The 25,937-nt window shown below is 37.3% G+C and overlaps 1 protein-coding gene across 5 annotated transcripts in view; it reads right to left on the reverse strand.

Moving 5' to 3' along the window:
• Positions 1–552: 552 nt before the first annotated feature.
• Positions 553–25,937, reverse strand: part of MIER1 (MIER1 transcriptional regulator) — a 42,819-nt gene continuing 17,434 nt past the window's right edge. For 4 of the 5 annotated variants that reach the window (XM_064454871.1, XM_064454873.1, XM_064454870.1 and 1 more), the window contains 12 exons: positions 24,975–24,999; positions 23,280–23,425; positions 17,893–18,057; positions 15,257–15,389; positions 13,021–13,085; positions 12,629–12,701; positions 9,115–9,266; positions 8,461–8,542; positions 7,033–7,127; positions 6,380–6,507; positions 4,561–4,700; positions 553–3,870 (listed from right to left, as the gene is read on the reverse strand). In XM_064454871.1, coding sequence (XP_064310941.1) covers positions 3,545–3,870; positions 4,561–4,700; positions 6,380–6,507; positions 7,033–7,127; positions 8,461–8,542; positions 9,115–9,266; positions 12,629–12,701; positions 13,021–13,085; positions 15,257–15,389; positions 17,893–18,057; positions 23,280–23,425; positions 24,975–24,999 — 1,530 coding nt within the window. In that variant the 3' untranslated portion in view covers positions 553–3,544. The remainder of the gene's footprint in view (positions 3,871–4,560; positions 4,701–6,379; positions 6,508–7,032; positions 7,128–8,460; positions 8,543–9,114; positions 9,267–12,628; positions 12,702–13,020; positions 13,086–15,256; positions 15,390–17,892; positions 18,058–23,279; positions 23,426–24,974; positions 25,000–25,937) is intronic. The other variant, XM_064454872.1, reaches the window with a different exon arrangement.

A 25,937-nucleotide genomic window follows, 5' to 3' on the forward strand; every position in this document is an offset into this window, starting at 1 on the left:
TGCACCTCCTGCGTGGTGCTCGGGGGCTCTCTGCGCTGAGTCAACAGCAGGGTTGCGATGCACCGGGCCTTGGACGTAGAAACAAAAACTAACTGTTCGGTTGTAAGCCACAGCTACCCCACTGCCGCCATCGCTGGCCCTGGCTGCCCTCCATGGCAGCACCAAACTTGCTCTTGTCCCTGTCCTTCTTTACATTATGCTGCCTTTACGTTAAGGTGTACAGCAAACCCCACCTCTCCCCGGGGTGCCCCGCTGCCCCTCCAGCCCTCAGTGTAACGCCCAGCCCTTGTCTACAACTGCTCCGAATGGCCCTGGCAACATTAGCGTTAGTGAAGAAGGAGGGTGCAAGAGCCACCTGGTTTTAGGGGAACGGGAGACACTGTTGCAAGTTTAATCAGAAAAAGGTATATTGTTTCTGCCATTTTCACGGCAGCAGTAACAGAGTCGCTACCACACTGCTGCAAGGGGATGAGGTCTTTACATCCCCCCGTAAGCAGAAATAACCTACCCCTTGTTTTGAGCAAAACACTCAGGAATTTTTTTATGCAGACAGAATGTTTAAAAAAATATTTTAATAAGGTTTTTCAGAATTGCAGACAGGGAGCTGGGATAAGAGAAAGGAATTACTAACAGTGCAAAATTACTATGTATGGAAAAATGTATAAAACTAACTTGTATATTTTGTGTGTGTGGTTGTTTTCTTAGCATCACATTTAATCCTTTAGAAAGCCCAGCAAGGATTGATGCTGTTGAACTGGATTCTCTGTTCAGGCTGCAGTCTTAAAGCACTTAATGAATCCAGGACCGCCGCTCCAGCTGACCCCATCACAATAGCGCTTGAAAAACATACCCAAGTGTCACATGCAAGTTGTGATATTTTCAGTGCAGTTTGGAAACACGCTCAAAGACTTCTGGGCTCCAAACTGCACTGAAAGCTTTTTAAATGAAATCATATATTTCCAGAATTTTAAATAGCTTTAGTAGTGCAATGACTTACGAGTTATAGTGGCTGCATTTGGAAGAACAGGAACAAAGTATTGTATAAAACACCAGCATAAACAAAATGTAAATTATAATTAAATATTCTTACAGTCTAGCTGAGCATTACATATTTGTTGATTATGGAATGTCAGGTCTCGTCTATGTATCACCGAAAAAAGGTAAGATAAAAAACAAAGCAACATTCCTGAAAATATACACAGTGCTGTATTTCACACACAAGCCTGAGACAATTTACTTATAAACTGTCCTATAAATTTGTGGAGTATTTCCAACTTGCAAACAAAAACGCGTAAAAATAAAATTGAAAATAGGACTCTAGCTGCAAAGACTCTTAGAAGGACTGCACTACCCCCGGCCTGAAACCGTCTCAAGACCATCTTTGATATAAGGCTGTGATACTTCGGGTTTCTGTTAATAAACCAGACACTAAAATTAACAGCAACCTCTTACTAAACCAATCATTTAATTCATTGACTAATGCAGGCCACGTGTTAACAAACCTTACTGATGTGCATCTCCACACAAACTGCTGTCTAATTCTAGGCAGACGCCAACTTCTGCACGTCAGCTGAACCAGTTAGAACGGTTCATTCACAGCATTTCTGGGAACAGCAGGTTAATACACTCCAGTAACTCATCACGGCGATGGAGCCACACCAGATCCAGAGGATTTGGCTCATTAATGACCATGAAGTCCAAGTACACATAGTTGAAGAAGAAAAAACAAAACCCTTAGCAGTTGTTTTTTTTTTTGATTGATACATTAGTTTCAAACCATAGGACGGTACATTTAAAACTGGAATCGTAAAGACGTACAAACTTGGAGTAAGAATAACTAATTAAAAATTAACAGTGCTCCTGTAAGCCACAGGAGGAGGAGATAAGATTATAAATTATACAAATGAACAATTTTTCCTATTTTTAATATAGTAGAAGTGTAGCTGTGGCTTAAGAAAAAAATAATCTAAGAAACCCAAAACACCAGGTATTAAAACCATTTCTATTTCATGGATGTAAACCCTACTTCAACAACTTTCAAATTTTGCTAGTGGGACAGTGAGCATCACCCCCTCCACACACATTTATAAAGAACTTTAATTTCTCGCACTTTAAATAGCTCAATAGTAACTTAAAATAATTATCCGTACCTACTCTCACGTCCTGTCCATGTGAAGCTCTATATACCGAATGCATACATGTGTAGGTGGTGTTTCTGCTCCCACTGAAATACCCATCTGTATAAGGTCCACCAGTTTTCAGAAATTCAGGATCAGGTTACCAGCTGCATGTCCATTTCTAACCTATACAGCCACAATCATTGACCCATTCCCTACCCTTCCTGTGCTCAGTGAAATGTAGCAGATGACAGATACACTGGAAATAAGTCAATGGATAACCAAACACCTGATCTTGGCAAACAAGGGTTAGTAAACTTAAGCATTTGGCTGACATGAAATTTATCTGAGCTCAAAATAAAATGAGAAGATGTAAAACGAAAGCAGGAAAATTTGTGCAGCGCAAGCATCACGCATAACAAATTTTTAGCGTCACTATTTGCCATGAAACAGAAGTAAGAAAAATGTCTTCAAAATCAAATTACTTCTATCCATTCTTGATGTTTTACCATTTTCTGTCACATGTTGGTGACCAATAAGCATTTTTTAATCAATTGGTTTGGTTTGGGGTTTTTTTTTGTTGACTTTTTTTTTTAGAAAAGACTTCAGCAAAATAAAATGAAGCTGACATTAGACTCAGGATATCAATTCTCTCATAAAAGTTTACCAACTGTACAAGTTCAGAAAATTATACAAGCTTTTGTTTTAAGAAAGGACAGTTCAATCAAGACATAAGTACTGTAAAAATCTTTCAAAGGCTACAAAGAAATCTGGAAAAATACAGAATGTATTTCTTTAGCCCAGATAAAGAATATGGAAAGACATCATTGATGTCAACAATTTTACATATACAAACCTGACCTGGTTTATTTATTTACCTTTTAAAACTTCTATATATAAAAATAGTTGTGCTCATAACTTTCAGGATTCATAAGGGTTCCTTAACAATGGGATGACACTTTCCTCTCACCAGCATGAGTGGAAGGCCCTGTGCCTACTCTGATGCGTGCCTTGGCATTCTGTATTTCATTTTAACTTCCTGCAACATTTGAACCAGCCCCCTGCTTCAAATAGGATGCTTTGTTCACTTGTACGATGCTTAAATAGTGTATTACACACAGAAGTTTCTTTAACGTGTTAGGCTGGGAGTATTTTTGCAGTAACTCACTGATTTGTTTCTCAAATATTTTTAAGAGCCTTAGAGTTCCCAGAACTACAGGTGCCAGCTCTGAGAAACGGAGTATTCTCCTACTGCTTTTCAGCACTGAAAAACACAAATAATCAGATCTTAAGAGCCAACTAGAAGGTATTAGAAAAAAATCTCAGCAGATTGTTTTACAGAACTGGATTTTGTAAGGTAACCCATCAACCCTGAAAATTTTAGACACCCAAAATTTACTCCAAGAAATAAAATCAGCTCCTAGTATTCAGTCATCCAACGTTTCTAGTTCTTCAAGCTTCCCATGTGAGTTTGCTTCTTGGAAGAACTCTGAAGAACCTGGACTCTCTTTTCCACTGCTGTTAATTCTTCTTCTTTTTAGAGGTCTTTCATTTTTTTCTTCAAAATCATTTTCGTTTCTTGAAGCTGAATGAGCAAGTTTTGGGTCAATGGAAAGGTTTTCAGTTTCATACCCATTTGTATCCAGATCCACATGAGGTGTTTTCTTGCCACTGGTAGGTCCATTTACATGCAATCCTTCAACTTTTGCTTCATCTTTATTTGGTATCTCACCTGGCCCATTAGCAGACACCCCTGCATTACAGGACATACCGTAAGAAAGAGAACAGAAGTATAAGCAGTAACACAACAATCTACGATAGGTCAATAAAGCAGAATTCTAACCAGTCTCGTTGAACTAAAAAGCCAATGCTGTTCTCTGTGATTTATTTGCATACGTTCAGCCCCCAAGCTCCTCCCTCCTCTTGCTACTGCTTTCACTTCTGCTCCTTCAGGACAGCTCTCCCTTGCTTTTGGGGTTTTCTTCCTTTACGAGTGATTGTGACCCAGCCCTTCTTCCATTCCTAACTGCCCTTCAGTGCCCCACATGTGGTAAGAATAGCCAACGGTGCTCCTGAGCCGAGCACTGGAGAAGCACTAGTGTGCTGCATGATAGCCCAGTTCCCACTTCAGTTGTTTTAAATAACCCGCAGAGGACTCCTCACAGTCAGCATTACACTACACTAGCACAGGGTAGACAGTAACAGATGGCTTATATTTAAAAGGAAGAATCTAATGGAGATTTATCTTCAATATGTGACCACTGGCTAAATGCAATGTTTTTTAAAAAAGCTATGTTTTTTTAATTTAAAGCTGCTAACACCTTGGAAAATATTTAAAACTAGAACAGACTGGTTTTTAGAGAGGCAAGCTGAATTTCTCATTTGTCTTGTCATCTGCGATGACTTGGCAACTCTGTTTAGGAGGGACAGGGCACGCACTTACCATTCTGATTACTGTTGGTGGTTGTGCTGTCTTCCCTTTCAGACTGGCTGGTGCTGCTGTTGGAAGTCGTAGGAGGAGGGGACGGAGCCCTACTGGAAGCAGCACTTTCACTTTCATCCAGGAGACGGTCCATATAATCTCTACACAACAGAAACAGCACATTCAGCATTTTCCTTGCTGTGTAAAGGATTGGTGTTATTTGTACCAAAATATTCACTGCATATACTGCAAGTGTGACCAATTCACATTTTCTCTTTTGAAATGCGGACTTATCTTGCAGAGTTAACAACTTTAAGATCTCCTGTGTTAACTGGCCCATGTACAGTTTGTCCACAGCAACTATGCATTTGTTGACCAATCACTGCAGCCAGCTTATGTAAATTCAGCCTATGCTTAAGTCAAGTCCCACAAGATCATGCACAGGCAGAAACTTCCACATGCTGCGATGTTGTGGACAGTATTTTCAAGGTGATGCTCTCAGGCAGGTTCATACTAAGCTCTTGCAATTTGCTGTGGCAGTGGTAAGATACCATTAAAGTAAATAAGTTTTGTGCACATACAATCTCAAAAGGGGTAAAGTTAAAAAAAATTTTAAAACTTCAGAGTTAAAGATAAGACATTTCCATACCTGAAATATATTACAGTTCTGCAATTTAGGTCACTAATAGTAAATCTCTTATGAAAGATCTAAACAAAGCTGGTTGGTAAAGCCCTTTACATAGGGCATTAGTCTGGATTAACTCCAGAAACCGCATATCCTCACACATAATTATTGTGGAACTGATAGTACACCCTAAATTCCCACATCTATCTGCAAAAGCATTCATGAATAGACAAGTACAATCTTTAATGACATGTCTTCTGATCACCATATGCAGTCAACTGCAAAAGAATCAGAGAATGTTTTGATTAACAATGAAAAATGTCTACTAATTCGGACAAAAATGGAAAAAAAGGAAAAATCCCAGTAGAAGAAGATGGGGGGGAGACAGACAGTCCCTGACAACTGGTTAAGAAAATCCAGCAGCTCTGGGCACTTCTCTGTAACAGCCTACATTACAAAGCCACAGATGGCAACCCTTAATGTCATACTGCCAGTTCACTTCAGTGGTCCAACACACAATTCCAAAATGTTTAAAGAAACAATAATATTAAAAAGAAGGGCCAACAGAGAAGCCAGGAACAAATAAGGAGAAAAAATAATAGTAAAAAGACTTGGAGAACATCAGCGGAAAGAGTGGGATACAAAAATCATAGCATTGGAATGAAGGGCAGAAGAATACGTTGGCTCACTTGCTCAGATTTGAGGGAGGAAAACACACAGCTATGCACAGATATTTTCCTCTTTGCCCAGCAGAGATGTGAATGGGGAAAGGAGCTATATACACCCAAAAAAGCCCTAGCGTAGGGTGCTGCGTTGGCTGGAATTCTTGCCAAACAATACATTTCAAGAGCATACTACAGCACGTACCGCAAATCCCACCTGAAACTTGTGACGAATGCCTTTGTATAAAATGTGTTTAAACAAGCATTTAAAAAAATTCCACGTATTTGCAGAAGTATTAAATTTGTGAAACTTTTAAACGAAAACAAACTAAATTAAAGAGTTGTTCAGTGCAAATTGTTGGCCTTGTCCCAAATAAATGTATTTTATAAATTTCATTATACGCACTAGTAAGCTTTTCTTACACCTTGGCTGTTCTCCTGCTGCATATTGGGACCATGGAATCCCTGCGTTGCCACACCATTTCACATCAGAGCAGTATAAAATAAAGATTTAGATCCAATGTGTAAAAGCACATAATAATGCACATCTTACGTTACACCAGGATGAAGATTGTATTTCTTCTTTCCAAATCGGGTCTGCTGCGCAAAGAAATCATAACGCTCTGATTTCTTCCACATGTAATAAAATGCTACACACTCACCAACTGATCTTGTTCGTACCTAGGAAATATGTGCCATGCAAATTTTGATGAATTCAAATGTATTTTTTGCAAAAAAGTACCATTTAAATCAAAAAGTGTAAAATTCAAAGTCAGTGCTTCTTTACACAACATAGAAAACAGTGGAAACTATTGACTCGAAATTTCTGAGGCCCAGAAATTGTAATGTAAAGTTTAACAGTGTTTCTAAGAATACTGAAGATACCATGAAGTGCCGCAAGCCACAGCTTCAGGAGAAATATTCAAGTCTCTTTCACCAGTCTATTCAAGACCAGAATAAGACTCTAGGGATGCACATCTCCCCGTAAGTACACACAGCAGGATTTTTGCACTTTTCTGAACTTAGGGTTCACAGCTACAGGTACAGAGGATTATGGACTTCGACAAACTAATTTGGACATATATTTAGTAAAAATTATAATTATGAGCTTCAATTTCCTTCACAAATTACCATATGTACTAATTTATTTACAATGACATTGTGCTTTAAAAAAAAGAAAGAATTACACTTAAAATCAGTGTTTACCTTATTCGCCTGAATCACATGAAAATCCTTGCCATAGACTTTCAGTCCTTGTTCAAAGTTCCTACATTCTTCTTCTGTCCAAACAGATAATTCTTCTATAGTAAGGAAATGCAATAAAGAAAATACTTAACAAAAAAGCATACGGCCAATAAAAGAAAACTTAAATGACAGAAAACATACGTGGTATTCAAGTTACTTAACACCATCTGCTAACTAAATGAGAACCACCTCCAGAAATTTCACTTACTAGGACAAAAATGAAAATTCTCCCTTCTAGTGAGTAGGTGGGAAACTTGGCTGCCATAAGTAGCTAGTCAGTAGGGACTGTCATAATGGTCCGTAACTCCAGTCCTGCTGTGTGGGGAAAATAACTAGGCAGCAGAAAGAGGAAGAAGGGCTTAGAAACTTGAGTCTCACCCTTCTGCCCCTGGAACCATAGGAAGCAGGTATCCTTCAAGCCAAGCACAAAGGAGTTCATAGCACGGACTCAAACTGGCTGCTGGCATTTGGAAGAAGCAGGGGAGAAGGAATGAGGAATAAGATCTTCTTTACTGCTGGCAAGAGCCAGCAATGATAGGCTGTTAATTCCAATTAGGTAGAAAAAGAAACTGTACTGCTCACAATGTTGGATGGGAAATCTTGGCCCCACTGAAGCCAGGATAAACCTCTAATAAATTTCAGCCACACTTCTAAGAACTTAATATTATTTGGCCTTATTGATTCTTAAGGTCGCAAATAAATAAGGACTAAAATAGGGGGAGAACAAACTAATCTTCTCTATTTGATCATTATCCTCTTATGATTTGCACAGTAAACTCTGGAGAAGCCACAGGTTTGAAAGCAGAACCAACAGATCAATGTGCGAGGAAAATAACTTGTGCCTTCTCTCAGTTTCTTGTTTCTTTGAGTAAAGATCAATACTAAAACTGGAGATGCTCAAGGCTCCAAAAACATCTTTAAGAGCAGAGAAGTCTTAGTGTTATACTTTTTTAAATAAAAGATTTAGATGCTCATTGCCTTTATTTAGAATTGTGGATTATTTTATATTTTATGTTTGTTCCATTAACACTGATGACTGAAAAGGTCTAGAAGAACAAAGAACAAAATGCCCAATAAATGCATAATTCAGTTGCTAAGAAGCAATTTTATATTTAGCTTCTTATTAAAGGCACAGACATAAATATCAAGCTCTACGGACAGGAAGTTAATTTACACGCCCTATTGAGCATGTACCTGTTTATACTACATCTGCTAATTCCATTCTCTCAGAGAACAATAAGAGATTCACTGAAGGTTTCATTTAAATGGGCACTGATATTTAAGGCTTACATGCAGTCAAGCTTAGTTTGCTGACAGCAAAACCCAATACCTGTGTAACAAATAAAAGAGAGTTCAACAACACAAACTTAACTTCCAGTGTATGCTCACCTCTGGCTGCTTTTACATTGAATCTCAACCTTCGTAATGATTCTTCAGTATCAAAATTGCACTTAACCAGTTCATACAGTGCCTGGAAAGATGACATGACAACATTTAACATTCCAGATACCACTCAATTTATGTTGTGCCACAGAAGCACACTTAGTAAATCATTAATACCTATTAAAAGATTAAAAATAAACTCTTTGAATGAATGTAATATAATTTAAGACAGTACAAATACATGTTTCCTCTGCTTAAATTTCCAAATCTCTAATTATATAACCAAGTGTATATCCAGCTAAAGTATTTTAACATTTTCATCCATTGTACTAATTTGTAAAATTAATAGGGTTTTTTTGGATGAAGAAAAAAATAAGTATGCATTTGTATAGCTTTAAAACAATCTGTAACTGAAAGAACAGAACTCATTCATACACAATTATTTATATATAAAATAATGCACTGACGTGTCAAGCAATGTTAAGCCTAAGTTAACAGTTTAGTATTTGTAGAGAGGAAAACAACACATCATATTTCTATTTCCACAAGCAATAAAGCAGCTGTTTCAAAATCAATGTTCATTCTTGGGAGTAAAATAAAATAAAGGGATAATTAATTCTGCAATATTAAACTAAAAATCCTAATTATTCTTATATATACCTGCTCATTATCTTTAATATGTGATCCTTCAGGAATTGCATCTAGGCCTTTTTCATCACCCGTACGCCTTGATGCTTCATTTAGGAACTCGATCACTTTATCTTCTGGTAAGAAGTCAGGATTCCACAGCAGCTGGTCATCATTTTCATACACTGAATTAACCGCAGGAAAAAAAAAAACGAAAAACAAGCTAAAACAAAGATATAGAAGTTTATTCTCTCTTATAAAGCTAGTGACTATGGAACCTTGGAAATCATTACAGCAGCAACATTAATCCAAAACACACACAAGAACAGGTAGAAGACAGTCTCACAAATGCAGTCATCCAAATGACTAGGATACCATACCTTATATTGCTTCAAATCTCTGGCATAATCAGTGCTCTAGATTCTAGAATCCATTTATGAAACTTCAGAAACACCACCTCCCTGTCCTCTTCCTGAAGCCACTCAAGTCACGAGGTAGAAGAACCACCCAACATAGTCCCTGAATGATCCATCCATCATGCCTTTTCCCTAAAAGCAGCACAGTTTTGCTGATGGTGGCCAGCAGACATGGAAAACTATTTCAGAAACTAATTATATCCGTTTTCTTGCAAGACAGTTAGGATCAGTCACATAAAACCAAAAAGCACACCACCAGAAATGGTACTAAAACCACTACTAGGTGTCTGGAAGACTAAATATAAAAGTCCCAGCTAACATGGCTAGCAAAAGCCAGCAACAAGGCCCACTATTTCTCCAGAGAAGATGGCACCCAGGTGCCAGATATTCTGAATTGAAACAGCTCTTGAAAGGAAAGTTTGCTAAGACTTTCCTACTACTTCCAAGAAATACCTCCTAAAACAAAATCATTCAGGTGAAGGTGGCTGAATTTTAATGCTACCAAATCTCTATTGTTTTTTCAGAGCTTTGGCATGAGCTTGCAGACCAGGAAAGCCACAGTGAACAGAAATTAATGGGGGGAACATAGCCAAATGGCATATCCTCTGAATTTTCTCCCATTTTTGTTTTGAAGAACCTACAAGCTTTACAGGATTATGGTAACGCCATACAGCATATCAAACAGCAAAATAAAGTAAAATTCAGGTTATAAAAAAACAGAATCAGGAAAGTATCCAGACATTGCTTGTGTCTCAGTCCTCAGTGAAAGACAACCTTACAAAAAACAGCAGGAAAGTAACTTTAACATTGATTCCATTAGGTCAGTGAGCACCTTTGACTGTTACTCAACAAGAGAAAGAAGGACCAAATGCTTGGGAAAGCATGGTTAGCACAGGAAGAGAAGATACAGTAGCATTCTGTGCAGGTGGAAAGGTCAGAGTGGCAACTAGATGCATCTCCACTTAAAAAAAAGTATTTTTAACATGAAAGTAAACTGCAGATAAAAAACCTAAACTGGTAAGGAAAATTATTAAGTGTCTTGCAAAGAAAGACAGCTCCATTTGACAAAAAACACACTCTTTGGTATCAGGTCCAAACAATTTCTGGGAGCTTTTTTCTTCCAAAAGCTAGTCCTAATCTGATGTGCGGATGCTCATTTAAGAAAAAGATTCTAGGTATTTTGGAATACAAACTCCATCAGAATCAACAATTCTTTTCAGGAGATAACTCATAATTGGTTCTAATCCACCCTTAATGATGCAAGCTAAGTACACTGCAATGTTTATGAATGACAGCAATAAGTCTCAAAGCAGCTTCAGCACCTTTCAGTTTTCAGAGCTATCCTTCAATTTTCAAGTCCAAGCCTTCTGAAAACATTATCTTCTAATTCTGTAAATTTTTCATAACCTGAAATTGTTTAGTAGCAGTTAATTTGGTCTCCTGGCATACTCCTCGGAAAGCCAGTCCACTGTAATTAGCTTACTGGAGTTTACATGGTCATTCTTACCCCATAACAGCACGTCAGAACACATTCTGAAAAGCAGTGTGGTTATTCTTCAGTATTATTCTAGTATTAGTTTTAATACTTGTTATTAATACTAGTTATTCTAGTATATTTGTGCTTTTGCTTATGGGACTGGATATGAAAGGTCTAGTCTTCTCAGTGTTTGGGAATTTACAATTAGAATTTCCCCTTTGTTAGAGAACTAAGATGATGGGATACATACATGAAAGAACTAAATATATAGCCTCAGACATTTATTTTTCAACTTTTAAAGCTTCATTAATGTGCCAGTTGGAGTCCTGTCAAAGATTACAAAAAAATACAGCACAAAGGAAAAAATGGCAGAAGATATAAAACCCCACTGGTATATAAACTATAATAGCCCTAACTTTTCCCCTGAATGGCTTTTGCCCATGACGTAGGTTCTCTGTTCTGCAAGAGCAGTGCACAAGACTATGAAAACTGTTTTATATAGTTTACTGCAGTGCACAAAGCAGCTATATCTTTTTTTATTATTGGAGACCAGAAGTCATTTAGAGCTAAGTAAATATCAGGCAAAGCAGGTGACTGACCAGTAAAGCATAATTTACTGCGTCTCAGGCAAATGCATAGTTCAAGTTCTATTTTCAGACAGAAGCAGCAAAGTGCGCTACGAGCAACTTCTTCACAGCTAAAAAGCAGATGCTTTCTAATTTGCCATGTTATATTTTTAATGAAAGCTCCTGACTTTTCACATAGTTCTAAATTACATTCTCTTCAACCTCTCTGGCTACGAAGTCCAGAGCTGACAGAATGTGTCAGCTTCAGAGTGAGCCTGCTCTAGGTCAATAGCAGGACGCTCTTTTTACAGTTTCTAGCTAGATCGGGCTACAGAGTAGCTACAGCAACCTGGAGCTCGAAGCAAGGCAACTACTACTACTGCTCGAATATATACTCAGATTCTAGGAAGCCACTGAGTTTTGTGCTGGTTAGTTTAAAAACTAACATATAAAACTACAAAAGCCACAGTCTCAAACTGACCTGCAGTGTAAACAAATTCTCAGTAATGGGCCGAACAAGCAGGAAAATCTGCTTCTTTTAAACTCACAGCTGGGTTTAAACTGGGTCTACCTTTGCTGACTTGATTATATTGACAGCATGAAGCCAAAGGGTCTGACTGTTAGGGTGGGGAAAGTTCCTGGGAAGAAAACCCAAAAGTAGAACACAAGGTTCTTTAATACTGATTGAAGAGTTAAAAAATGTGAAAAGCAAAGCTGCTGGTACCATTTTGCCTCTTTTAACGTGTTAATCCAATTCCAGCAACAAAATTTCTTTATTATCGATTTTGTTTTAGATAAATTATACTAGGTGAAGAGGTCAACATAAGCTACATAGAAATCTCGTGTATGTTACCAAATTAGAATACAAGGGTTCAACAGGCCAGCAATATAATCTATCTTTTCCCCTTCCAAGACTCAAACTCTGATGGTGAAGTACAGGATGAACTGTAGTTTGAGCCGATGGTTCTATTTTTCACTTGAAGGAGCTCTCTTATTTTGCAAGACATGACATCAATCAAATCTTTTATTTCTCCCCATTAGAAAATAGTCTCAAATATAGTGATAATGGTAATAGTCCTAAGTCTCACCTTTTTCATTCTCTTTGTATTTGCATATGCCAGCTGGAATTTCAGCTTGAAACATAGAGCCCACCATGATTTCCTGTTTTGAAATAACAGAAACAAGAAGTTAAACAACCACAGCTGTGATGTTTTTTCTTAGCAAACAAGAGAATGACCACCTCTTTTTTCTACCCCTTAAAACTTTCACTGTTCAAAATCTAAAAATACAGTTAACAGGCACTATATGGAAATGGATTTTTGACTGTTTGGGGAGGTCTTTGACACTTCTTACTATTAAAACTCATATTTATGGGGAAAAACTGGAGAGGACTTGGGTGATCTACAATGCTCAAAGCTACTAGGTAACAGATTAACTCATTCACAAAATACAGCCTTTTAAAACAGAACTTAGTATTTACCTTTTTCCAGTCTTCTGATGGAATATAATCTTCGTCTTCTTCAGATTCCTCTTCTATTTCACTATCTACAAGACATTGTTCAAACATTTACACAAAATGAGCTGTGATGGGGCCCGTGCATGCCAACGCCAGCCTCCAGCAAAGCAGGCTGATTGAGGGGGCCTGGAATGTCACAGCCAGCTCCTGGGGGCACTGCAGCGAGGGTGAAGGGGGGCACATGAGCCCAGCCTCTCATCCCACCAGCCTCCAGACACACAGCAGCCCTGCTCTGCCCCACTGCCGTCTTATCTAACACCACACAAATGCAATTTTAGTGACAATACTAAATGTTTCAGTATTGACAACTTTAAAAAATGGCCCACCCAATGTTCCTATTTGGAATGGATTAAGATACACAAGAGGCTCTCAAAAGTTAAGGCATGAATGAATACGTCCATCAATTTTACTAGTACCTAATTAACATTTTCTTTCCCTCACCCAGCTCTGAAGCAGTTGAGAAGATTCACATCCAAATTTACTACAAACAGTTACTTTCTGGAATTATTTCTATGAGGATGTTCAGCAACAACATGTGGGTTTCAACACCATTTTCAACAAGGTCCTAGCTTAGTTACTGCTGTTACAGCAGCTGTCAGTGAATTCATGGTAGACTACAGCACAAGGTGTGAGAAATCTGCAAGTGTGCTTTTGTCAGTCTTACTGGGATTTATTAGGCTTAGATGTACTGCTCAGAGGTGCACAGCAGCATTTAAAATAGATTATTTCGGATAAGGACTGACAAAAATGTAAGCTCTTTATGATATAGGCTAGTTGCCTTTCACAAGGTACTGAAAGCAACCGCGATATCTGGTTTATATATAGCATGTGACAATATCAGCACTAAAATTATTTGTACATTAAATTACATTCTATACACAGCTGAACATTGTAAAAAAAGCCCAAACCTAATGCAATCCACTTGCATTATGCTAATGCTATGTTTAAAAAAATAGAGTTCATTTAAGATACTTGCAACCCTCTGCACAGCTACATGCTGAGGCTCCCTGGCATTTCTGGATTAAAATAAACTACAGATTAGAAAACTGCATTTCTACAACGTCACTGCTAGCAAGTATCAAGAATAATGTATCATAAAGAACATCTGCTTTAACTTTAGTTTGTTGAAACATAGATCTGTAGGAATTCAAACATCAGCAACAGTTGCTTCCACCAAAGAAACAAATACCTGTCGTCCAAACTGCCCTGCTGATAGCTTGATACTAAAAGGTTCAGAACCCATTAAGTAAGATTACCACAGAGATGAGAGTTGTCTAGAGGACAGCTACGTAACACTAGCTCTACACTCTCAGACGCAAGACCAATTTTAAAATGAAACGAGATAAAATACTCAGTCCACAACACTGGCAACAGTATCAAATGTGGAATTCTTGAAGCAAATTTTCTTCATCATTATCTCCCCCTGCATTATTTCAGGTTTAACAATCTCTTGGCCTTTTTCAGATTTCATTGCTTTGTTTTCTGTATTAGTGATCTTGAAGAAATCTGGGTTCCTATTTCTAGTAAATTTCAGTTTTTACTTTTTCCTTCAGTTGGACTCTCACCTTCCTTGAATGAGCACATAAACCAGTGTCACCGGGCCTTGTCATGATAATCATGCACTGTGCAGTAATTATCTAGTTGGAACAGTTAATTTCCTACTTGCAAATACTTTTACCTACATCCTTAGTACGAACTGGACACTGAAACTACAATGGTAAGGTAATACCATACTAAACAGTCATTTACTGCCTGTGGAATCCATGTACAAGAAAATTTTTCTGAAGGGCACATCCATACAAACCAGTTTGCAGGATCACAAACTGGACTGTTACAAAACTCAGAGTAGTGTCATGAAAGGATTTACACTGTCAGAGAGCCTGCTTTTTCAAACTGTAGAAATTTAAATCTTTCCGCAAATTTAATCCTTTCTTCTAAGAAGAGAAAGTATCTACTGTCCTTACATAGAGCCCTTTATCTGCAGAAAAGTCTTAGCATTCAGTTAAAAATAGGACTTTTGTGTTGCCTATTATTTTGAGCATAAGGATAATCAAGAGCAGTGTTATAAAAGAGAACAAACAAACGTCTATAGGTATCAACATCCATATTTCAGAAACAGAATACGATGTGAACTGGAGCAGTTCTTAACACAGGGTCAATCATCTGGAGATTACTGTGCTTGGTACTAAACTGTACATACTTGTATCAAAATATTTACATCGACGAGGGCGAATTATCTCCTGTGGATCTTGAGAAGCAACAGATGGTGCCGGGTCGTCATTAGATGACTGCGTCTCATCTTCCTGACCTGATGAATCTTTTATGGTCTCCTCCTTAAATATAAAAAATAAACAGAAGATCACCTATCTCTTGTATGGGACAAGCACTATTTTGGCAATATTTTTTCAAAAATTGCCAACATATCAAACCCAGATATCTTTTATCTGACTTGCAGTGACTGTATAGATTGTGGCCTGTCCAGACTGGGCCACAACAAATGAGTAAACACATCATACTATGTACTGACCAGGATCTTAAGTGGATCAATTTAACACGCAGACTCTAACATACAAATCAGAAATATGAACCACAATTAAATATCACATCTGGTTTTTTAAAATCAGTCAAGCAAATCCTTGCAGTTTTCATTTACTTTCATTTAACATTAAATTTTACTTTGGTCTTTAAACCCCTTCCTTATGAATTTTCAATAAAAAGGGGAGGAATTATTTACTGGCTAGACTTTTCTCAATCAAATGGAAAGGGTACCTTCCATAAAAATCAAACGCCAATACTGTGGTTCAACCTCACAGGAATAGTATACTGCTAGACTTGAGTATAAACATCGAGTCATTAAAAGATCAAAAATTAGAACAAGTTTCTTTATTAGAAGATAAACCACAACAACTATGGGAATTATTACAATTAATGAAAATTAAAATGATAAAGGTTTAAAAAAGTAACAGTGTTTTCTCTTTCAATGCATGTTGTAAATATCTTTTGTGTTTTATGACTTATGTCGTAAGCACTCATACGTGCTAGTTCTAACACAGGAGCATTAGGCACAGCACATGTTTATGTGAACCTTTACCAGCAACCAGAGTATTATCCCATATGCAGCTTAAAGCAGATTAAAAATAGAAAATAGCTAAGTGCAGTACAGATAAATAGGCTGTAGAAATATGAGCACTTGTAGAGAAAGCTTGAATGACTTGTAAAATTATTCCACTCCTACAGATGTATTTTACTGCCTTTTTGCTAAGAGTATGCAAGCATTTCAGAGCTCTCAATCTTGTACCCCAAGGCAAACAATCATAACAGGTTAGCTAGCTCTCTTTGCACCCAGTCCAACCCATCACCTTTGCTCTAACCCCAACAAAACTGGGGGAGAACAGGTGAACACCTACATTCCATTCAGCCACAGTGCCAAGTCTGCAATTAGGCTAACCCATTGGCTGTGTTTACAGTGCCAGGCTGTGAATCGTTGCGGCCCTCACTTCTGCAGCATGCTACAAAGTGTCAGCGCCCTACAGAGGGACAAAGATGACTCCTCTTGCTGCTAACAGCAGTGACAGACATTGAGATTTTTATCCATTTAAGAGAAAAGATAGGCAGTATCTTAAATCAGCCAGTAACAGAACTGAAGAACTACAGTTCTCATGGTCATGAGAACAACAGAAGATGGAAGCCATGTCAGGAAGTAATTAAGAAGCAAGGACACAAGAAAGTGAGACTTCAGCAACACCACCATGCACAACAAAATAAACCACTTTTATGTCTTCTTTTAATTTTGCATACTTCATGCTATGTAAGTTTCTCCCCCTCTCCAGCTCCTTGAACGTTTTTGGATGTACTACAACTATGTATCTTTCTTCTTTTTGAACTATACAGCTGGTACAAATAGCAATTTTTTACAGCATCTGTCAAGGGAGTTTGCAAATCCTAAGAACTTCATTTTCTGAATCAGATACATCACTCTTCATCTCTATGTCGCATTCCAGAGATTCTAAAACGGGTAAGATATCAAAGAACAAAATGCACCCTTTTTAGATCCAGATTAGGTAATGCAACTTCCATTAATGCCTAAGTTTTTTGTTACAAAGGGTTTTGTATTTTAATGGAACTTGGGATGCAATTCTGAATGCCACCAGTAATGGAGAAGTTACAGCTATGTCCGTGACAGGACAGGATTGTTACAAATATGCATGGCGTACACAAGTAGAAAAGACTCTTCTAAAATAAGAAAATTTATTTTAAGAGCACACACAACAGGGTTTTAAAGATGCTCAGTACAAAAACCATACATTTTTTAAAGATATTTGAAGCATTTGATTCAGTTAACAATTTAAAGTACAACCGGGGCTGCCAGGCAGGAAAAAATACTATTTAAAATGCTATAGCTAGAAAACTTGCAGCCATCTCCAATACTCAAAGACTCATTTAATTCAATTCCACAATTCACTGTTCCGTTTCAGTAGATCAGCTTTTCATCTTGAAACAAGTATTCAGCCATATTGATAAAGGTACCTTCAGGCGTTTAACACTTCAGTTTTGAAGTCAGATGATTTCTGAAGGACAATTACAATCTATTCTTACGTGATGCTCTATGTATACACGTATTTGCCACAGCAACTGTTTGGAATGATACAAATGAGACTAAGAGCAATGAAGAGAAATACAGATGGGTAATTAAAAAGAAGCATTAGAGCTCAGTACACAAAGCATCTGAAACCAACCACATTATGAATTAGTTCTGCCATGATCTGGCATCTTGAGTGGCTGTCTGGTACAGAATGGCTGTACGAAAATCAGTTTCATATCAGCGTAAACACTTACTTTGTTTTCACCACTACAGCCACTGTTGTCATCATTATCAACATCATCATCATCTTCTCCCTCCTCCTCCTCCTCTTCATCATCTTCATCATCATCTTCCTGGAGTGGAATTGTACCATCATAGCCATAACGGCTAAGTAGCTCCTGGATTGGCATATCACTTTCCTAATAAACATCCAAACAAAGTTTGAGATTTAAAAAAAGAAAAACAAACTTCATATCCCACATCTGCTCTACAGCTTAAAGGTGTGCATTTTAAACATAACAGCAAAAACAGATAGATGATGATCAGGTATACTGAGAATGGTCACTCCAAAATGAATGGACAGTCAAAAATGGAAGTTTAAGCTCCTAAGAAAAGTGCGGGTTTTTACGCAGAGGAACTATTTCCTAATCCTTCATAAATTTACAGCAGACCTTGCATACCACCAATCTCTCAAAGGGGCCATAAAGCTCATTAAAAGGGCACCAAAGGGCTGTATGCCCCACCCCTCCCTTGGTACTTCTTTACTACTCTTTGACCAAAACACAAGCACTGTAATGTGGCAGGTTATGTCTGGTTACATCCTACCCCTTCTGTATGCAGAGTGAGCACGCTCTCCTTACTGGACTATATATTGGTATTTTATTTACCGCCCAAAAACTACCTGAAAAAATTATAGTATTTTGTACATATTTGTGGAAAAAAAAAAACATATAAAAATGTGTGTCCACAGCAACTGCTTCACACAGCCAGCTAAGATATTGACATTTTTTGCAGGCAGGAACTTGTCCTACTGAAAGGCAGTGATTTTTGCAGTGTCTCCAAGAATCCAGCAGAATAAGGACCAGAACTTGCAGTACCTGGCTCAAACATGGACTTAAATTTTCATTCAGGGAGTTGTGCTACAGGGACAATTCCACACAGTTCTACAGCCCTGGCTTTGAATATGAAATTACACCAAGGATGCACCTCTCCGTCTCTCTGTACTTCTTCCCTTTCTGGGCAAAACAAAAAACATGAGGGATTGGATGGGGGTGAGGGATCACCTTATATTCAAGATCACCTGAAAGCCAGGTAAAGATAGTAGTAATGTTTACAGATTCATACACATTTTAAGCTAGTTGTCCACAAAACGGTCCACAGTTGGAAGCAAATCTGCTAAATATGTGCACATTTAAAAATGTTTATATTTAGAACGCTGGTTCATTCTGAAAAGACATTTCAAATGATACAGTTGGTTCTCAAATTTAGAGACTTCCAAGCTGTTATCAATTGTATTCACTTTATTAATAAAAATTATTAATTGCCAGGTCTGCAAATTACTTTATTACTTTTAATACCTCAGTATTAAATATACATATATTAAATATACATGTATATAAATACATATACAGCCTTTGGGGCAGTATATGGCATCCCTAACAAGATTTTTCGGAGCAGAAACTTTCAGAGAGCATTTTAAAATTATCTCTCTCAAGATCAAATCCTTTGTTTCTTATTTAGAGGTGTCTGCTTGCTCTAAATATTTTTTCTTAGCATGTAATGTACATTTCAGCTGATAATCATATTTTTTTAGTTATCGGATGACCTTAGACTTCCTCCAAGGAACTCCTTTCCTAGGTACTTTCACTGATCAACACATCTCTAGTTTCTGGAAACATACTAACACCACCAATTACAAAAGGCAAGTGTAGTTAGTTCTATAAGAGCAACACAGGGATTACCAGTACTCATTGTCTGTGTATTTTATTTTACTTCGAAGTACTAAGCCATTCTATCACTTACTGGTCTACTCTTTGGTTAAGCTACATACACAGTAGATGCAGACCATGTGGACCTAAAATGCCCTCACCTTCCCTCTTGACTTCTTGGTCCCTATCATATAATTTTATAGAAAGAACTCTTAGAAGTGGGGAATTAATATTTTATTAACACAGACAACATGACAGGACTGTGATCTTAACTAAAACCTGACAGTACAGCTATCAGAAAACTCTTAATTATCCAAACAAGTGTTCTCCAGCACATTTTGGAAAGCACTCCTCACCACTATCCCATTTCTACATACAGACAGAATTAAAAAGTTTTACTGCAGTTTGTAGATATGTGTAAATGATGCCACCGGCATATGACTGTATGTTACCTAGGAAAGTGGTATTGTATTTACAACATTTTTCTTAGGTAGAGCCTCATAACTTCATAGAGTCAATTAAAATTCAAAAAGCCCCAAGGGTCAGCAACTCTCCAAGACAGAACACAAATCATTATTTCTGTACTGTTTCAGGATATTGCAAAAATAGGAAAGGGTAATAAAGTAACAAGTCTTACAAAAGATAGACATTTCTTATTTGGAAATTTCTTATGTGGAAGATGTTTAATAACAAGAAATGAATTATAACTTGTGTGTCTGGACTAGAGGTAAGCGAGGAGGAGCGATATAACAGAGAATTGTATCATAAGCAGCACAGAAGAGGTAAATATAGATGACTGTACACTCTTCTAATCGAAGAGCTCAGGGGCAACCATTGAAATGAACACAACATAGGTCTGAAAAATGAAACATGTCTCACACTAAATGAACTGCACAACATTGCCACATGCCTGGTGGACACTAAGTTTAGAGGTTAAAAAAATGGACAAATCCACAAAAGGAGGAAAAATAAGACTGACAGGCAGTACCGACAAAGAGAGAACATCTTTTTCATACATGCCTGAACTGCACCCAGCTAAAGGCTGGAAAAGTATTTGGAAGAAACACTACATGCTGCCACGTATGGTGCTCTCTTTTGAAGACATGAGGATGCTGGAACATAACCCTAAGAAAACCCAAGAGCCCTCCCTGAAAAGGGAGACCCCAAAAGGAGAAACCAAGTGATTATATGGAACAACAAATGGAAGAAGGAAGGGAGTCAAAAACTTAAAAATCTGTAAGTAATGCAGGCTCCCTGCACAGCGCACTGGCAATGCTCACCACTTCCTAGAGGCACCCAGGAAGCCAGCACACGCCACCCAGTAGCACTCTGCCCACAGACAGCAGCACAAAGGTAAAGAACTCTTCAAATCCTCCATGTCACACTCCCTCCAGCTGATGCTTTGTACAGTCAGCTTAACTAATAATAGGAGGAAGTTGAGTTTCTGCAACTTGCTGGGAACTGGTCAATTATTTTTTCCAAGACAGAGTGTGAATGCAGTTTCCTACTACCAAAATTATACTGCCAACTTTCCTGTGTTTTGGAAAACCGCAGTGTCAGCATATGCCCAGAATGCCGAGATGTGCCTCATCCCAGGCACATCTTCCTGAGCACTGTCTCTCGGGTTGCTAAAGAAGGAATACTGGTTAGCCAAGACCTTGGATACGTCTGGTACAGATGCTCCTACATACAAAAATAGTATTACTGAATACATGTCTGGATATGATCAAGGATAATCTGCTGCACCACCTCACAGATAGCTTTCCTTCCCAAGAAAAACTCTTACCTTTTGAAATATTGTGTAGAACCACCAAATCCAATACTTCTGATTCCCTTTGGGTACTGTTCTGCTCTTGGGGAATTGTAATTTTTCCTATACTAGAGCAGCATAGAGGGCAACTTCAGGTCTCTAGACACAGACGTTCTACTGCCATTTAGACAAAATTGTATACACATAGATGCACAGACAAATGCAGGATGCTACTCAACTGCAAGTATTAATGCATTACAGATTCACCAGAGTTTCAGCCAATGAGTAGAAAAGATCCTCATGCCCAGAGGAAGGTGTAATTTTTATGACAGTCAGGAGTTAAATCATTAAGGTTCAAAAATTCTTTTGCAAAACCTGACTGCCACCTCATCTCTGAAGGAGCTGAACTAGTAGATCAGGCACATTCACAGCCTGGGGGAAATCTGAAATAATACGTGTAAATGTTGGGGGATAGAAAAAGACAGGACAGCACTTGTCTTGACAATAGTTCTGAGATTTAGATTCCCTATCATCCATGACTAAAAATAAAAAGAGATAAAAGTAAGCCCTGATGGGCAGCCTGCTGTCCCACAACTAGGAGTAGCCACAGGTCTCTAGCAAGACCCTGCGGGCATGGAAGCATCTGAAATTCAGTAAAAGCCCTACCTGCAATACACATACAAACTGCCACTCTGTAAAAGCATCCTACAGAGAAGAGTAACACACAGAGCAACGTGAATCTAAGTTATACCATTGCTCACCACCCTGATCACAAAAGAGCTGCCACATGGAGAAATTATAAACTTGCAGCCCTGACAACCAAGATATGAGGGAATAAACTGATGGCTGAAATAGTTATAAACAAAGCATTGTAATGTGGTGATAGAATTACACAACCAGATGTTGACTCTGCACAAAATATGCAGGGGAAAAACACATATTTTCAACTTAAAAACCACATGACATACATGTGGAGCTCCATTTCTCATTTGGTCTAGATGAAGCATATTTAGATTCACAAACTATTTATTTATCTTTATGTTTACCATTTAATATCAAACCTGAAATTAAGAGAAAGAAATTATCATTTACACGTGAAATGTAGATTAATTTAAGTAAATTAATTGAAAGTCATATTGGCACAATCACTTATACTAAATAGGATTTGTACATTGAATATGCACCTGAGAATCGTTAATGATCTGTTCTGGAAGCCTTTTCAGCCAATGAGGTCAGAAACAGTATCTAAATTACTTTGCATTTATAATGAACCTAGTTTGTAATTTAAGAACATTATTCCTGCCTGAGAAGTAATTTAAGACAATGCATAAGTGACAGCATAAGCTCAAAATGCCAAATACGCAATTGTTTCAAGAGATACATGTTTTAAAAGATTTATTTATCACTAGTAACAATAATTGTGAGTTCCGATCCCAGCTCTGCTGACAACTCTTTGCTTTGAGCAAATAATTTCATCTGCACCTCTATTTCCTCTATCTTAAAAATTAATGTACTCCTATATGCTCCACTAAATTATACAAATGTTTGTATAAAAATGCAAAAATTAAAATTATGGAATTTTAGAAAAACCAAAATCTATATGCACTAATCAAGTGCAAGTGCTTTAGAAAATAACAACACTGGAATATATAAGTTTAGTCAGAGTGTACTTTAACTTATATTAGCTCTAAAATGCAAATCCTACACCAGCACATATGTGCAAAAAGAAACTAAACAAGCACAGTGTTATACATTATTAATATTTATGTACCAGTTTCCTTTTCCCCAACTTTTGAGAACTGCAAATTTATCTCAGCCCCTTTCCCCCATCTATATTATTTGCCTATTAGTGTTTTAGGGGTGGGGTTTTTTAAAATTCCAAATATAAGGGAAAAAATCTGCATATGTTTTGTGTGAGACTGTGGGCTGTGATTACGTTTTATGACTACTTAAGGCTACCTACCCTGTTAAGATCCTCTATTTCAGAACTGAAGTTTGTTTCTCCTTCCATCATTTCCTCCTCTTCTAATGTCCGTTCATCATCAAAGTCATGCACCAGCATATCAGCTGATGGATCAAATTCATGGTCATCAGATGTTGCTGAACCTCCTGATAGAAAACATTTTAAAGAACGTTTTTAGTTAGATCATGGCCTGACAGAGTTTAATTTTTTATTTTGGTGACATTTTAATACTCAAATTATACTCAGAAATTAAAATATCTTCAAAATCCCTCAACCATTTCTCTCAGGGAAAGCCAATCTCATTATTCAGAGGACAGTGAAAGCTGTCCTTTGGGTACTAAGAGATCATGGAAAAAAGGACCAGGAGACACTGTTTAACCAGCCAGTTCTCGAAGTACTGTATATCTGGACATCAGGCCCCTAGTTAAATGTTTGTAAAATGTTCAGTTTATGAAGACTTAATTCTTAAATAATCATAAACCTGCCTGAATCAAGAGTTCTACTGGGAGCAGAAATACTCATAAAATATAAACTCAGGGCAGTTGTTTCCTTTATACTTTAGAAGCTTTCTTGTTTACAGCTACAAAGACAACCTAATGACTTTTCCAAAATTTAAATTTAAAGTAAGCTTCACAGTTATGCAGATTTTATTTATTATGCAGAATCCTTAGTTATTTTTCCCCGTGCAGTTTTTTCACAGTTCTTTGTAAAGAAGTCTGGTTATACTGTATGATAATGAAAAATAAATGAATGGATGAATGGTTTGGCAGATGCAGCATTTTTATGTAAGTCAGCAATACCTGATTTCTAATTCTAACTCTGCTAACATTTTTTCCACTTGTTTCCATGGACAATTTAGATTTCATTTTCCAGAGTCTGAAGAGCGTACCCACCTAAGGGCGCAAGAGGGAGGGGTTAACTATAAGGCTGAAGGTTAACTATACTTTGTAGTTTGAAGTGTTAAAGCAATTGATTATTTCTCTGAAAGAAGTAAGAGCTCAAGAGACAACAGCAGTCCAGCTAAAGTAACTGGTGGAAAGCTTTTCCACTAGCAGGACACAAAACACCTAGGAAGTAAATAATACTAAGTACAGTGGTACAAAACTGAACCAAAAAAACCCCTAGATATTAATAATTTACACTTAGGCTGACTACTAGATAGCCAGTAATTCTGGGTTACTGGAACACCAGAAAATAACCAGCTTTAAAAACAGAAGTAACTAACCCCCGCGTTTTTAGTACTTCAATGAGGAAAAAAATACTGCTTTTCTTGATGCTTTTGTTCTTGACACTATTATGCATTAAAACATACAGTGTCCTAACTTCTGACTTTGTATTTAACTCTAACACCAATGGGTACCCATGCCTAAAGGGATGCAACTGTATTGCTGGGTGAAGTAGTCTCTTCCATGCCCCCAGCACTCGCTCACATTGTGCTCCTTAGGACATCAGCATTCCCAAACATGTGTTTGTCCAGCTTTTGCAAAGTCAAGAATCATATTTCCCCAGTGTATTTTACTATTTAGAAGCTTGTGCTGGAAGACTGGAAGAAGGCAGTGACTGCTTAAACTAGTACTGCCACCAACCTCTTTATCAAATTACATCCTTAGATTACTAACTGGAAGAAACCAGCAAACACTATTTTTTAAGGGTGCCCTCTTCCTTCAAAAGTTTAGGAAATATTAAAATATTTACCTGGGCTTGAAGACTCAACAGAAGGCTAAAAGAGAAAACACAGGAAATTATTTTTTCTATGTTGAACCTGTACAAACTCAATTCAATAATTCATCCAATACAAAGCAAGTCACTGCAAATAACATATTTACAAATAAAGCACAATATGCTGAAGCAACTTAAGGTAAATAGTATTAATTTTCTCCTTTAAGTATCAATACTGCTGCATTATTTCAGCAAGAATTATTGTAAGAACTGTCTGTTTTGTGATGCAATAGTTGAGGTAATGAAGGTCTAAAATAAAGCAAAACAATTCATTCCGAAAAATAGTATTAAAACTCCATAATCAGCCTAGTATGGAATAAATAGGTGCTATTGCCAGCTGGGGTAATGCTATTTTCTCTCCATCTCTATCTGCTCACTTCCAATTCTTCTTTTATGCTGATACAAAACTGAAGGCTAAGAGTAGTGATAGGTTAGTTTTTAAGAGATCCAGCTCTGATCTAACTTGGGTACTAAAACCTCCTTTTCCACAACCAAAGTATATGCCAGATTACATTGACAGTGGAAGCACAGTTTAAAAGAAATTATTCCTCCTATCTGAAACTGCATGCTATTCAATACACAAATTCCCTGTTTTATTTAAGGTACACACTTTTAAACAGTAATCATAAATCACAATGAGAATTCCTCATAGTACAAAAGGAAAAAGCAATTTAATCTTAATCTCTAACTCAGCTGTGATTTTAAAAAAATTATTTTGCAAGACAGACTTTCTTCCAAAGTACGTTTATAACACAAATGTTAACAGACTACAAAACAAATATATTTTTTTTAATACAGAAAAAAAATGAGACTTCCACAACAATCTTTATGCAGAGACATCCTTTGGCCTACCATATTTGGTAATCTTACATTTACAATCAGAACAAACATTTTGTTTTATAAAATTCTGCTTTCCCTTGCTTATAACTTTGCCAGTCT

This window comes from Phalacrocorax carbo, chromosome 6, assembly GCF_963921805.1.
Source record: "Phalacrocorax carbo chromosome 6, bPhaCar2.1, whole genome shotgun sequence".
NCBI lineage: Eukaryota > Metazoa > Chordata > Aves > Suliformes > Phalacrocoracidae > Phalacrocorax > Phalacrocorax carbo.